The following is a 16,417-nucleotide window of genomic DNA, read 5'->3' on the forward strand; positions in this document are numbered from 1 at the left end:
TCCCAATGGGAAAAGGGAAGTTGAATTTTTAATCCCAAATTATGACCATGTTATTTAGTATTGTTTCCAGGTTCCCTTTAATTTGGCCTGTACCTGTTGTTCCAAGCACAGTTTTATTGTACTCACCACTGCCCTCAAACAATGGGCATGATGCTGCTTCCAGGACAACAGGCATTTCATCATCATCTTCTGTCCACAATGTTGGGCAGCAGCCTCCATTTTGCCTTGTTGAGTTACTGAACTTTGACTGAGCTGCTTCCAGTGGGAAAACACATGCTGCAGCCGAACTAGGGCAGGTGAAAATAAATAAATCATCATCTCTGCTCAATAGGAAAAAAGAATAAAATCAGCCTTGAAGATGGGATGGTCCTAAAGCACCAACTGTTCTGAAGATTTTACACAACTCTGTAATGTAGGGCATGATACAAATCAGTCAACATCATAGCTTGTCACTCCAACACCACATCCAGGAGCTGCTGTAATTTATCTTGACTAGTTTCTTGGGTATGAACTGGGGCATCAGGAAGTCGTCAATTGTTTGTCTAGACTTTGAAGTCATTTTTTGGTTCTGCTTTTTACCAGTCTCAGTCACCCTGTGCCTCCCACCCCCGGCCGCCGCCCAACCCCTACCGCCCAGATTTCCCTTTGGGTCTTTCAGCTAAACAAAATAAGTGACAGCCATTCTTTGACTCATTCCTCAGGGCAATGCCTTGACCAATCAGGGTCAAGCTGCCTGGATTAAATTTCAAATGATGTTTGGCAGTTAACTGCTAGTCACCATCACTAGTACATTCTCCATGGCAACGCCACTTGCCAAGCAATCAGCACTCTCTTCACATACAGTATAAACTTTTTCCCCTTATATTGGTATTCTTGCTAGATGTCCTGATGAGTGCAAGACCAAAAACTTAGACATGTCACTTTTTTCAGCAATATTTATCCAATTGAGCAACTTTACCTTCGATATATTCTGGTCTCTTTCCATAATTACTTTAAACTAAATTATGTTGTGGTCACTGTTTGCTAGATTGTTTTCTACTGTAACACATAAAATTTGCCCTACTTCATTTCCCAGAACGAGGTTCAGCACTGCCTCTTTCTTTGTTACACTGGAGACATGTTGATTACGAAAGCTCCCCTGAATGCGTATGAGACATTTCTCTTAAACAAAAGCAGAATTACAGGGAAAAACTCAGCAGGTCTGGCAGCATCGGAGAAGAAAAGAGTCGACGTTTCGAGTCCTCATGACCCTTCGACAGAACTTGAGTTCGAGTCCAAGAGAGAGTTGAAATATAAGCTGGTTTAAGGTGTGTGGTGAGAGAGAGAGAGAGAGAGAGAGAGAGAGAGAGAACTAGTTGTGTTGAAGGGTCATGAGGACTCGAAATGTCAACTCTTTTCTTCTCCGCCGATGCTGCCAGACCTGCTGAGTTTTTCCAGGTAATTCTGTTTTTGTTTTGGATTTCCAGCATCCGCAGTTTTTTGTTTTTATCTCTGTAATCATTCTAGTTAGAACAGAAATACCTGGAAAAACTCAGCAGGTCTGGCAGCATCGGCACAGAAGAGCAAAGTTGACGTTTCGAGTCCTCATGACCCTTCAACAGAACTTTGCTCTTCTCCACTGATACTGCCAGACTGCTGAGTTTTTCCAGGTTTTTCTGTTTTTGTTTTGGATTTCCAGCATCCGCAGTTTTTTGTTTTTATCATTCTAGTTAATCTATGCTGCACTTACTCCGAAGTCAATACATCCTTGCTATCGTGTAGTGCTTATTCACTTAATCTATCAATATTTCTCTGTAATTTTATGCTTTCATCTATATGCCTATCCTGGCATTAACAGAAAATTTGGATATATGGCTTTCTATCCCATCTTTTAATTTGTTATTGAATATCATGTGTAGTAACCTTATGTGGCATCTTATCAAATCCTTTTTGGAAATCCAAATACACTACATCCAATGGTTTCCTTTATCAATCCTGCTTGTTACATTCTCAAAGAACTGTAATAAATTTGTCAAACACTATTACACTTTCATAAAACCATGTTGACTATATTGATTATGGCTTCCTAAATGTTCCGCTACTAGAATCACAGAATCACACAGTGCAGAAGAGGCCCTTCGGCCCATCGAGTCTGCACCAACACATGAGAAACACCTGGCCTACCTAATCCCATTTAACAGCACTTGGCCCATAACCTTGAATGTTATGACATGCCAAGTGCTCATCCAGGTACTTATTAAAGGACATGAGGCAACCCGCCTCCACCACCCTCCCAGGCAGTGCAGTCCAGCCCGTCACCACCCTCTGGGTAAAAATGTTTTTGCTCACATCCCCCCGAAACCTCCTGCCCCTCACCTTGAACTTGTGTCCCCTCATGACTGACCCTTCAACTAAGGGGAACAGCTGCTCCCTATCCACCCTGTCCATGCCCCTCATAATCTTGTACACCTTGATCAGGTCGCCCCTCAGTCTTCTCTGCTCCAATGAAAACAACCCAAGTCTATCCAACCTCTCTTCATAACTTAAATGTTTCATCCCAGGCAACATCCTGGTGAATCTCCTCTGCACCCCCTCCAGTGCAATCACATCTTTCCTATAATGTGTCGAACAGAACTGCACGCAGTACTTCAGCTGTGGCCTCACCAAGGTTCTATACAAACTCCAACATGACCTCCCTACTTTTGTAATCTATGCCTCGATTGATAAAGGCAAGTGTCCCATATCCTCTTTTCACCTCCCCATTAACGTGCCACTCCGTCTTCAGAGATCTATGGACACACACGCCAAAGTCCCTTTCTTCCTCAGAACTTCCTTGTGTCATGCCGTTCATTAAATACTTCCTTGTCAAATTACTCCTTCCAAAGTGTATCACCTCACTTTTCAGGGTTAAGTTCCAACTGCCACTTATCTGCCCATTTGACCATCCCGTCTATATCCTTCCTGTAGCCCAAGACACTCAACCTCACTGTTAACCACCCGGCCAATCTTTGTGTCATCCACAAACTTACTAATCCTACCCCCCACATACTCATCTATGTCGTTTATATAAATGACGAATAATATCGAATATCGAAAAATGACAGATCCCTGTGGTACACCACTGAACATTGGCTTCCAGTCACTAAAACAGCCTTTTGTCATCACCCTCTGTCTCCTACAACTAAGCCAATTTTGAATCCCATGTGTATTTGCCTTCTTTATAAGTCTCCCATGTGGGACCTTGTCAAAGGCTTTGTTGAAATCCATATAAACTACATCAACTGCACTATCCTCATCTACACACCTGCTCACCTCCTCAAAAAATTCAATCAAATTTGTTAGGCATGATGTCCCTCTGACAAAGCCATGCTGACTATCTCTGATCAAATCTTGCCTCTCCAAGTAGAGATAGATTCTCTCCTTCAGAATTTTCTCCAATAGTTTCCCTGCCACTGACGTGAGACTCACTGGTCTGTAGTTCCCTGGCTTATGTCTACAACTCTTCTTAAATAGCGGAACCACGTTAGCTGTTCTCCAGTCCTCTGATATCTCCCCCGTGGCCAGAGAGGAATTAAAAATTTGCGTCAGAGCTCCTGCGATGTCCTCCCTTGCCTCCCTCAGCAGTCTGGGACACAAATCATCCAGACCTGGAGATTTGTCCACTTTTAAGCCTGCCAACACCTCCAATACCTTGTCACTCCCCATATCAATTTGCTCAAGAACCTCACAGTCTCTCTCCCCGAGTTCAATGCCTTCATCCTCATTTCTCTTGGGTGAAGACGGATGTGAAGTATTCGTTCAACACTCTACCGATGTCCTCTGGCTCCATCCAAAGATTGTCCCCTTGGTCCCTAATGGGCCCTACTCTTTCCCTAGTTATCCTCTTCCCATTGATATACTTATAGAATATCTTGGGATTTTCCCTACTTTTACCAGCCAGAGCTTTCTCATATCCCCTCTTTGCTCTCCTACTTGCTTTCTTAAACTACACCCTGCACTGTCTGTACTCCACTAATGCCTCTGCTAATTTGCTCCCCTTGTACTTGCCAAAAGCCTCTTCTCCTTCTCATCGTATCCTGAATATCTCTGGTCATCCATGGTTCTCTGGGCTTGTTACTCTTTCCTATCACCCTAGAGGGAACATGGTGAGCCTGTACCCTCCCCATTTCCTTTTTGAATACCCCACACTGCTCTTCTGTAGATTTCCCCACAAGTAGCTGTTCCCAATCTACCTTGGCCAGATCCTGCCTTATTTTACTAAAATCAGCTCTCCCCCAATCCAAAACATTTTTTTGCAATTTGTCTATTTCTTTGTCCATAACAAGCTTAAATTGTACCATGTTGTGGTCGCTATCACTAAAATGATCCGCCACCACCACCTCAGCCACCTGTCCAGCTTCATTGTGCAGAATTAGGTCCAGCACTGCACCGTCCCTTGTTGGGCCCTCTACATATTGACCTAAAAAGTTCTCCTGTACACATTTCAAGAAATCCACTCCATTCAAGCCCTTAACACTATGTCTGTCCCAAGTAATATTGGGAAAGTTGAAATCACCGAATATGATTACCCTATTGTTATTGTTTTTACACACCTCCGCAAATTGTGCACATATTTGCTCCTCAATTTCCTGCTGACTATCTGGGGGTCTGTAACAAACACTTAACAATGTGGCAGCGCCTTTTTTATTCCTAAGCTCTACCCACAAAGCTTCATTCGATGCCCCTTCCAAGAAATCATCTCTCCTTACTGCAGTAACTGACTCCTTAACTAATAATGCAATGCCTCCTCCTCTTTTACCCCCTCCCCTGAAGATTCTATATCCCGGAATGTTGAGCTGCCAATCCTGCCCTTCCCTCAACCACATCTCTGTGATGGCTACTATAGCACAATTCCATGTGTCAATCCTCACCTTTAACTCACCCATTTTACTTGTAATGCTCCTGGCGTTAAAGTAGAGGCCATCCAGCCTTGCCTTACTCCCTTGAAACTTAATGCAGCTGTACTCCCTTCTGACTTGAATGTTTTACTGTATTATGATGTGTTCCTAATCTGCTAACATTCTGTGTCCCCTCCCCCTGAATTAGTTTAAACTCCTCCCAACAGCACTAGCAAACCCGCCTGCAAGGATGTTAGTCCCGCTCTGGTTCAGATGTAGACCGTCCCGTTTGTACAGGTCCCACCTTCCCCAGAAACGGTCCCAGTGATCCAGGAATCTAAAACCCTCCCTCCTGCACCAACTCTTAAGCCATATATTCATCTGCGCTATACTCCTATTTCAGTGCTCACTAGCACGTGGCATTGGGAGTAATCCAGAGATTACAACCCGAGAGGTCCTGCTTGTTAGCCTACTGCCTAACTCCCTGAATTCTTGATGCAAGACCTCACCCCTCTTTCTACCTATGTCATTGATATCAACGTGTACCATGACCTCTGCCTTATCACCCTCCCCCTTCAGGATGCCCTGCAGCCATTCAATGACATCCCGGACCCTGGCACCAGGCAGGCAACACATCATCCTGGAGTCATATGGACTGCCACAGTAGCACCTATCTGTTCCCGTGCCTAAAGAATCCCCTATTACTATTGCTCTTCCTCTCCTCCTGTACAGACAGGCTGCTTGTGGTGCCAGAAGCTTGGCTCTGTCTCCACTCCCTGGAGGAACCAGCCTCCAAAATGGAATACCGATTTGCGAGTGGGACCCCAGGGGACTGCTGAACTACCCGCCTGTTTCTCTTGGACTGCCAGATGGTCATCCATTCCCTTCCTTCAAGTCCCTTCAGCTGCAGTGTGACCACTTCTCTAAATGTGCTATCCATGATGCTCTCAGACTCACGGATACTCCAGTGTCCCCAGCTGCCGTTCCAGCTCTGAAACGCGAGCTTCCAGGAGCTGCTGCTGGACACACTTCCTGCACTTGCTTAACAATGAATTCCAGCATGTTCCTAATGACAGATGCAAGGCTAACTGGCCTATCGTATCCTGTTTTCTACCTCCTTCCTTTCTTGAATAGAGGTGTTACATCTGTGGTTTTTCAATCCACTGGGACCTTACCAGATTCTAGGAATCCAGTATCTCTACAGCCACCTCTTTTAAGACCCCAAGGAGATAGTAAAGCAGATGACCAAATGTTTGGTCAAAGAGATAGGGTTTAGGAAGCTTCTTAAAGAAGATAAGAGAGCTTAAGGCCTTGGCAGCTGAGGCATGCCCACCAACAGTGGAGCAATTAAGATCAGGGATGTTCAAAGAGGCCAGAATTAAAGGGATACAGCAATCTTGGATGATTGTTGGGCTGCAGAGATTGGGAGAAGCAAGGCCATGAATGGATTTAAAAACAAGGATGCCAAATTTGAAATTGAGTCATTGCTTAATGGGGGCAAATGAAAGTCATCAAACACAGGGGTGAAAGGGACTTGGTGCAAGTAAGATGATGACAGAGTTTTTGGACGGCCTCAAGTTTACAGAAAATGGAACGAGAGAGGCTGGCCAGGAGTATGTTGGAATAGTCAAGTCTAGAGATAATATAGGCTTGGATGAGCGTGACAGCAGCAAATGAGCAAAGACAGGGATGCAGTTGGATGATGTTATAGCAATGGAAATAGGTAGTCTTAGTGATCACACGAATATGTGATTGGAAGCTCATCTCAGGGCCAAATGACAGTTTCAAACTGTTTGGTTCAGCCTCAGACAGTTGCCAGAGAGAGAGAGATGGAGTCAGTGGGTCGAGAATGGAGTGTGTCGCAAGCACTAAAGACAATGACAGCAGTCTCCTCAATATATAACAAAAAAAGTTCTGCTCATTCAATACCTGATGTCAGAGGCGTGAAGAAATCATGAAGGAGTTGGTGTTGTCATTGTCAATGTGAAAACTAGTTCTAGTCTCCCCCAAAAAAGCCCATAGATTTTGCTACATCCAGCTCTTTGCTGATAGTATATGAAGTAAATTGAATTGGCTGAAGACAGGCTTCTATGATGGTGGACACCTCAGGAGAACCATAAGATGGATCATCACTTTTGTGTGAAGATGGTTGCAAACACTTCACTTGTACCTTTTGCAACTCAGTCAGAAGTGGTGCTACAGAGCCACATCTGGTGATGGACATTGAAGTCTCCCACCCAAGGTACATTCTCTGCCCTTGCTACTCTCAGTGCTTCTTCTAAGTGGTGTTCATAAGCTGAAGAAGCACAGTAGTGGTAATCAGCAGGCAGTTTCCTTGTTCATGTTTGACCTGATACCATGAGACTTCATGGAATCCATGCAGAAGACTCCCAGGGCAATTCCCTCCTGACTGTAATGATGGGGTTGCCATCTCGATCTTGTCCTGTCACCTTCAAAAATTTGTGTAACTGCACCCCAAGGGCTCTCTGTTCCTGAAGTCCCTTTAACATTGTGCCAGTTGGGTTATATTGCTTTTCCTCATTCTTCTTCCCAAAATTAATTCACTAAACTGTCCCTTGCTGGAGTCTATTATCCTCCTCATTGTTATTATCTTTCCAAGTTTCATATCATCCGCAAACTTTGAAATTATGCCCTGTACATGCAAGTCCAAGCTATTAATATATATCAGAACAATGGTCCCAACACAGATTCATGCCACTGTTTATTACCCTCAAGTCTAAAAAAACAACTGCTTACCATACTCTTTGCTTTAAGTCCCTTAGCAAATGTTGTATCCATGCAGCCACCATCCCTTTAATTCCATGGGCTTCAATTTTGCTAACGTGGAATTATGTATTACATGGAATTTTTTCAAATGCCTTTTGAAAGTCTATACACACATTTACAGAACAAACTAAATATGTTCTGTTTGCTTTAGTTTTGCACAAATGATGGTTTTATTGCTGCATATAAAGTTAAAAGACCATGTGCAAGAAACATGGGGTGAAATTCAGTCAATGCTCTGTAATAACTGGCCCTTCAATTTGTAAACCATAAGGATTTTTCAATTCCATATTAATGTGTAATCTTTATTCCCTTAAATTGATACTTTACAAAGAATTAACATTTAATTAGAATGCTTGTGAGTTGCAGCAGAAATATTTCAGAGACCAAGACATTTTTTAAGCCTTCAAAATCACTCATTTTACACAAATACCAAAATTTAATAGACTCGTTACACTTGACTGTTAGTCATCGCCTATAATGGTTTCAATGTCTTTTTATAGAAATTCTTTTACTTATTCACTATTCTTTAATTATCATTCATTATCATACATAACCAATATGATCTGGCCTAGGTTCCACCAGAGCAAGTTCATGGATCAGCTACTATCTGGACAAAATTTCAATTGCTAGCTAAAACTCAAGACTGATCCATATAAATCTATAGTAGATCTACTAGTGCTTCAACTGAATAAGTGTCAGTGGTCTCTGTTTCTCTGAATCCTAATCAACCGTTTTCCTTTTATACTCTCAGTAATTCTGCATAAAAACATAATATATTCCACAGGGAGAAAACAAAATTAGCTTCTGTCAGGTCTCCACCCAGGTCTCAACACAGGCTACTGATAAAAGTGATGCCTTTTAATTAAATATTTTATTTTGCAAATTGAGGGCTATTGGTAAGAAAATGACAGAGAAAACTGGGAGAGGCCCAAGGCTGTTGGAGCGAAACCTCAGAGTCAATTAACAAATAGTCTGATTGATGCAGGTAGACATGGGCAACCAGAAACCTGCTTGACATGCACGGGTCAGGCTTTGCAGAAGCCTGGAACTCAATTTATGAGGCATTCTCAATAGAGAGAGAAACAAATTGAAAGGATTAATGACAGACAGCACAGGAGTTGTACTAGGAAATAAATTAGTGTTGTATGGATCATAACCATTGGTTTGTGTGCAATGATAATCTGATGTCACAATTTTGCCTCCAAGAAAACAAGTGCTCAGCTACTGGGTTACTTCAGCAAAAGCTTTGATTTTTTTTTAAACACTTTGCCCGCAATGCTCCTATTTTTTCCCCTTCCCACATGAAAATCCTATCTCTCACTGGATTATAGTTCCATGAGTGCCAGTTGACTCTGCTACCTCACCCATATGCTCATTCTTCATACATGCACACCAGTGAATGACGGCAAGCTACCCGACCAAGCAGGGTACCACAGCTAACACCAATCCAGTTCTTTCTGTTCCACAAAACAAATGATGAAGCAAGTTAGTGCTTGATAACAATCAGGACCAGCAATCCCCAATTGACTCTTCCCCTCTTAGGTAACTCAGCACAGACTAGAGAATGGCAATATCTCGTTTTAGTGGCTCTTTCCAGAATTTACCCATTGGCCTGGAGGGAGTAATGATAAGCTATTAGCTAATTTTATGAATAGATCTAAATTATAAAGTCTGATCCTGTGTTCATGAGGTATACTTTCCCTATGACTGTTGCTGCAATAAGCATTTTACATGACATCTCATTATTTCTTCAAGTGCGCATGGGTGTGTAAAATTATGCAAATACTACATCAGGGTCACCTTTAGTCTCCATGCTACCACTAGGAATTTCAAACATGTGTGCAACTTATTGACTTCACAGCTCAATGATCATGACTCCTCCGAGATTGAAGTAGCCAGAGCCTGCATGCAGCAAGGCTTGGATTACATTCAGACTTGGGCTAGTAAATAACAAGTAACATTGGTACAAATGCCAGGTGATGACAATCTCCAACAAGAGAGAATCTAACCACCTCCCCTTGATGTTCAGTGATATTACCATTGCTGAAACCCCACCATCAACATCCTGGGAATCACCATTGACTAGAAACTTGACTGTATTAGCCATATAAATACTGTGGCTAGGAGCAGGTAAGAGGCTGGGAATTCTGCAGTGAGTACCTCACCTAACTCCCCAAAGCCTGTCCACCAAGGAAGGGATGGAGCAAAGACATCAGAGTGGATGGCCTCAATCTTGAAGGCAAAAAAGTCCATGAGTTCCTTACATTTGCTGTTGGAGGCAAGGGTGGAGGAATCAGGGATCAGCATTTTAACGAGATGGTACGTGTTGTAGAAAAATACAAAAGTTGTCTTTGCTCTGAGTCCTTGGCTGTTTCGTCAGAAGACAGCAAGGACCATTAATGTTTAATGTAGTCCAGCCAGATTTGACAAGAGATGGCTAAATCAGTTTACACCAAAGAAGCTCAATTCTGCACCCTCAGACTCGAAGGCCCATTGCAGGGTCACAGAAGGAAACAGTAAGGGTTCATACAGTCTACCTGGTTCGTCACCGCCTCAAAGGAATAAAGGAGGTTTGTCAGGCAGGATGTGTGCCATCTAAGACCAATGGGCTACGGTTTGATAGGTTGTTACTGGTGTACAGATATTCTTCAACTTTCTTCATGATAATTGATTTATTTTATTATTTCACACAGAATTGAAGACTCATAGGTCTTTCACTGCCTGTATCTTGGAACATTAGCATTCTTCTGATCTACTGGTACTTCTCAAATAGCCAATGACTCTCTCCTGAATGTCCGTGTCTCAGATATCTCCTTGCGCTCTCAGCACTCTGGGATAAACAGCATCTAATACTAAGCATTTATTTGTTTAAAGCTTCGTTAAACATCTTTGAAGGAGGGCTGTTTGACCTTCACATTTTTGCACAAGAACAACTCAAATATGCAGCACAGATCTGTTAATATAGTATAAAGATGTTCTGCAGGGATCTCCTCACCCATTCTCACTGAAGACAGGTGAAACCGGTGTAAAACTTATTGATTGGTCACATTGTCATGCCAAAATTTAAAAAAGTAGGGTAAGTAGCTGCACTGAACATTTCCTAGTACAGCTTATTGACACAGGAATTGTATTTTGCTACTTACAAAAACCAATATGTTGTCTTGCTTCTAGCACAAGTTCCTCCTCCTGTTGTCGTTGATACACTTGAAGTGAAACTACATCTCTCCAGTGCTCAAGAACCTTTATAAAGAGAAAGTCACAGAACCATTAACAAGCTCAGGAAAACAGCCCTGCCAACCCCCAAAATCAGCAAACTTAATATAAAAAAACAAAGTGAGATATGTACAGGGGAAGACAGTAGTATAGTGGTAATGTCACCGGACTAGTAATTCAGAGGCCCAGGCTACTACTCAGCAGTGTGGGGGGGGGGGGGTGGTTTGCGGGGCCTGGGTTCAAATCCCACTACTGCAGATAGTGGAATTTAAATTCAATTAATAAAAATCTAGAATTGAAAGCTCTTCTCAGCAATGGTGACCATGAAACTATCAGTGACCGTTGTAAAAAAAAAAACTATGTGGTTCACGAATATCTTTTAGAAAAGGAAATATGCTGTCCTTACCTGATCTGGCCTACATGTGGCTCCAGACCCACAGCAATGTAATTGACTCTTAACTGCCCTCTGAAATGGCCAAGCCACTCAGTTTAAGGGCAATTAGGGATGGGTAACAAATGCTGGCCTTGCCAGTGATGCCCACATTCCATTAAAGAATTTTTTAAAATCTAATTTTAGCTTCAGAGCTCAGCTTAGCTCAATGATATTTCACAGAATGTCAGGAAAACCTCACTGAATTTGGCCAGGTCATGCTTACAGATGCCAAGCAGAAGTAAGCCACTTTCCAATGAAGAGTAAACCATTACTATTCATGCCCACACCTTTCCCTCTCTTAATGGTGCCGATTCTTGATGGGAGAGGAATCCAATGGTACTGTCAATCTTCACCCAAATAATTATTCAGCAGGCAATTGGATCTTTGGGGTATAATTGCTCACCCCAAGCGCTTAACAAAGCTGGAACACCTAGCTGAATTTTATCCTTTTGTGGTCTCCTTAAACCCCTCAACACTGTTGAGGGATGCTCAGGTCAACTGTGGCACCCAACCACTTCCCCAGCTGATAACAGTTGACAGCATTAAAGAATCAAACTCAGGACCTTTCCTGGCATTAATCAGTTCTCCACTGAGCAATGCAGCCACCCTCCCTGCTAAGCAGAAGCCCATGTTAATGAAATATGTGGGTGGAAGTGACAGGAGAAAGTTAGTGACCTTAAGTTATTCTTTAGCCCTTCCCAACACCCTGGCAATGGAATGGCATTGACAGAGGCTACTGTGAGGAACTTAACCTCTTGGGTATTACCCATTCACAGGAAAGAAGGGGGAAAAGAAACAAACCCACAAAATTAAAATGTAAACAAGAATTGCAAGTTAAAATTTGATGGCAAGCAATGATGTCAGGGAAAAAGAAAATGAAAAGCTGGAGTAGGTTTGTAAAAATGCCTCTCTCTCAAGTATACTTAGCATAAAAAATTTCTTGCATCTTTCTTTCATCAATAAAACTGAGCTGTACCTTGGATAAAAGCACATGGTGATAATGATGATATGCTCTGGCAGTCTTGTGAGCTTCATCAGCCAGTAGGTGCACATTTTCTTTCCAGGTACAGAAAGAAAATCTAGATGAGAAAGAAAAAAAGGGCTTAAAACAGTAAATAACCCACCCTCCATGTGCTGGTTCTGAGCAAAGCAGAAGATAAAATCTCGAGAGATGTTCCATTGTTGTTAAGGGCTTCATATAAATGACAAATAATACTGACAAACCAGTGACTGAAGAGGCACTCAGAAATTAAAGACTGAATTGGACGAAATACATAAATTGTAAGAATACTATGCATTTGAATGGAAACGAAAAACTGAAGTACTGTGTGGATGGTTTTGTAATAGCTAAGAATGAAGTCAAAAGAGCCGAGGATGAAGTAGGCTCAACACTCAGCATATCCAATCAATGCACAGCTATATTCAACCAAACCAATGGAACATTGAATGAAATAGACAGAACAATAAAATATTAGCGAGAGGAGTTTGTGATCAAACAGTTTAATGCTCCAAGCACACCACATTTGGAGCACCGGATCCCTGGGACACTAAGATTAGGCAGACTGGAGGCAATGTAGGAATGAGCAACAAGACTGGTTCATGGTCTTGAAGGTCTCAGTTACATGGAAAAATTGGAGAAACTTGAGCTTTCAGCTTTGAAAGGAGACATCCGTGAGGTGAACTTAAAGGGGGATGCAAAATTGCAAACAATCTGAAAATTACTTTTGATTATGAGAATACAGCATGGAGATACAGGCTCAAACTTGTAAAAGGCAAATTCAAGTTTTTGTCATTTGCCCTTTCTGAGAGGTTCTTGTTCATAAGAGTGATCAACACATCAAATAGACTTCCTGTGAAAGCAGTAGAAGTAAAACCCTGGAATCATTTGAAAACCAATTGGATATCACAAGGGAAACTAGGTCAAGGCTGGGGGATGAGTTGCGATGGGCTGGATAGCCCATAATAAACTTCTGACCAAATTACATCCTCCCAGTCTGCATGTGGGTTAGAAAAATATCCTACTTTGTTCTGCAGTAATAGGTGTCACAGAAGCAAGATTTTATCTTGCAGGTTTCAATCATGAATTAAAATGGGAGCTATAGATAGAATGATATGAAGTGATGTGGTTCTACCTTATGAACTTCAATCCACACAGTACATTTGGCACATTATTTGTCACATCATCGAGAATGCAAAAACAGTATTGCAACAGTTCATTACCTCAACAAATCGCTTCTCCATTTCTCCTCCTTCTTATCCACCTTATGCAGGATCTGCTGTGTGTTCTGATGATAAACCTAGATAACAGGCAAGATTTGTGTCGTGCAGCTTTCGGGATCACAGTAAGGCTTTAATTTTGGAATTACTGGACAAATTTAATGAACATTGAACAAGTAAAAGAAATACAAACTTTTACTAATCTCAAAATGTCAAAAGCAATAAAGATGACACTCCTGCACTAATCATCAAATGTAAACTTGCTCATCAAACTTGCTTTAGTTCTTGCGTGACTAAGCACTGCTACAGACTAGTCTGACCAAGCTTGTATCCCTGAGAAGTTCAGATTGACTTGTCAGGTGAAGACACAGACAAAGATAAACCTACAAACTGCAGCTCTTGAGTTAGAGCTTTCAGTCAAACGATCTGCAAAGAACCATGGCCTTGCTCCACTCAGAAACCTCGCTCCTGTCTTCAACATAGTTAAAATCTGTTACTTTAAAAGATGTCCAAGGGGACAGAATGTTTAAATTGAAAGAAGCTGCTTGATCCACTTAGAGTTCCAAGCATTGAACAATCTAGGAGACTGGTTCCAATGTCAATAGAGGACATTAACTGGTCTGTGTTAAGGTTTTGTTCCCAGGTATGTCTATTAGTCAGTATGGGGTGGGTATTATCTGCATCCTGCAGAAAAATCCAGCAATAACAAATTTCAAACTTTTGTCTGCTGTGGCCAGCAAGAAAGAATCCAACAAAAAATCCCACAGATTAAAATGCTCCATTTCTTCATCTGGCTGCAGTGGAACTTGAGCACAATTTTATTTTTTTGCCCCTTGGATCTTACTGTAACTCTAATGGAAGTTGTGCCATTGTATAATTTCTTAAAAACAACCAGCTACTTCTGGCTTGAAGCCTCAGTGGGCAAATCACATGCACCTGCCAGCATGGGTGCAGGAATCCCAGATTGATCTTTTACACCCTCAAAGGCACTAAGCCCAATTGTGGAAGCTCTATTATTGACCCGGCTCAGAGTGAAAATCTCAGCGTGGATCAGAAATGGAACAAAGGTCCTTCTGGGATGTAAGGCACAGTGCTACAAAGATGCTGTAAAGTTTTGTATTACGTAAAAATATCATTTCAAACAAAAAGACTTGGAAAAAAACATATTTGACTTAATAAAAATGCTGTCTATATTTCAGATAACAACAGGAGACTTAGACAGAGAAATGGGCATTGATTACAATATGTATTTAATGCATGGATCCACATTCCACCACATTCACAAGCAACAATCCTAAATTTCCCTGCCTGAATAAATACCAATGTAACTGGCAACCTATGCTGACATTCAATATTCTAAATCCTGGTCTGTGTACTTGACATTGCATGGGTTCAAATCCAGCCTAAACTGATAGGAAGAGGGGCATCTTTGTTTCTATAAGAGTATAGAGTACAATGTATCTTCATTCAGCACTTAATATAAAAACACTACTTGCTCCTGACTAAAACTAGGGGCAACCATCAGTCCCACATTACACTGTCACTCACCTTCCATTCACGCAAGGCTTTGGACAGCACTACTTGCTGATAATGTATATCTGCACACATGAGTTTCTTCCACTTCTCACGCTTTTTCTGCACAAACTGCAAAGTATAAAAAATAATCTTTACACACTGGTGTTAAATTCATCAGTTCCACCACTATAAATTTATGCTGGAGAATGAGCACTTTAAGTCTTCTGCTCTCTGCTTCATTTAAATTAATCAATAATATATCATCCCTTTATTTCTTATTTATCCTTCCCTGAGGGTACCAACTCTTGTTTAGCTATCATGCCACAGGCATTGGAGTCTTCCTGTTGCCCATCATTTGCGAGCCCAAGTGTCAACAGCTTGTTTGACTGCAACAGCAATGTAAATTGAGATTGATACAGTCCTGACTCAATGGCCAGAATCTTACTTCCTTAACTTTTTTTCAGACTTTGGGTCAATTTTTAGATCGCAAACCCGATTGCTGGAAGAGTGGACCTTCCAGTTGCTTTTTATCAAAGCAAAGCAATTAATGGCCTGTTTCCAGACTCCCCAGCCAATTACAGAAGGCTGTCAGGATGGTGCAGCTATTTTATTAAGAGGAAGGATTTCTGTTCATAAAGGACCATGGCAGCTTTCAGCAAAGCTCAGCAGCACTTTTCAGGCTGCAGCACCCAAAGGAATGGTGGGACCCCCTGGAAGGCCACTTCTCTGTGTCTCTCATTTACTCGGAGGTCCAGCTGAGGAGCTACAGTGAGGTGAGCTCTTCTAAGGGCAGGAGGAAGAGGACACTTCCTTCAAGCAAGTATGCATGGATGGCAGTGTCTGAGGAAGTCAGCAGCAGCAGTACGGCATCTCTAATGTGGTGACCATGGACAAGGAGGATCCAAGACCTCAGGAGAGCATGACAGGTAGGTGATGGAATAATTTTAAGTACCAAGCCCCATATACTGACTTGCACAGCATTCTGTAGCAAAGCACATATCAGGTCGACATATCTTCCAGCACCAATCATTCCTCTCTCTGTAAGCACCTCATATGCCCTTCTGATCAGCCAACACTCACAATGACGTCGACCAACGACCCTCATACTCATGCCTCAGAACCATCATAAACAAATGTTGCCTCGGAATAAGCCATTCCTAACAGTCCCAATGCCCTGCTATCACTCCTTGAAGAGGTCACACAACTTGGTAAGAGTCAGGGGTGACAGTTACGGAGAGGCGGGGTGGGGTGTGCCTCTAGTGACAGGTACCTTTTCGGCTATTAACAATGTATGCCTGCCTGGTCCACCGGGAAAGCAGACTTGCACCAAGAGGGTGCAGACGGCAGCAGCAACTTGCCACAAAAGCCTATGACTCCTGAGGCACTGGGTGTTCAC

The 16,417-nt window shown here is 42.2% G+C and overlaps 1 protein-coding gene across 6 annotated transcripts in view; it reads right to left on the minus strand.

Annotated features, from left to right (window-relative positions):
• The window catches only part of sfi1 (SFI1 centrin binding protein), a 151,414-nt gene that overhangs the window by 60,823 nt on the left and 74,174 nt on the right, over nt 1-16,417 (minus strand). For all 6 annotated transcript variants that reach the window (XR_005944702.1, XM_041202035.1, XM_041202037.1 and 3 more), the window contains 5 exons: nt 15,055-15,150; nt 13,510-13,586; nt 12,266-12,368; nt 10,787-10,883; nt 127-287 (listed from right to left, as the gene is read on the minus strand). Coding sequence is in view for 5 of the 6 variants with exons in the window: in XM_041202035.1 (XP_041057969.1) it covers nt 127-287; nt 10,787-10,883; nt 12,266-12,368; nt 13,510-13,586; nt 15,055-15,150 (534 nt within the window). In the remaining variant the exon portion in view is untranslated. The remainder of the gene's footprint in view (nt 1-126; nt 288-10,786; nt 10,884-12,265; nt 12,369-13,509; nt 13,587-15,054; nt 15,151-16,417) is intronic.

This window comes from Carcharodon carcharias, chromosome 13 (genome assembly GCF_017639515.1).
Source record: "Carcharodon carcharias isolate sCarCar2 chromosome 13, sCarCar2.pri, whole genome shotgun sequence".
NCBI lineage: Eukaryota > Metazoa > Chordata > Chondrichthyes > Lamniformes > Lamnidae > Carcharodon > Carcharodon carcharias.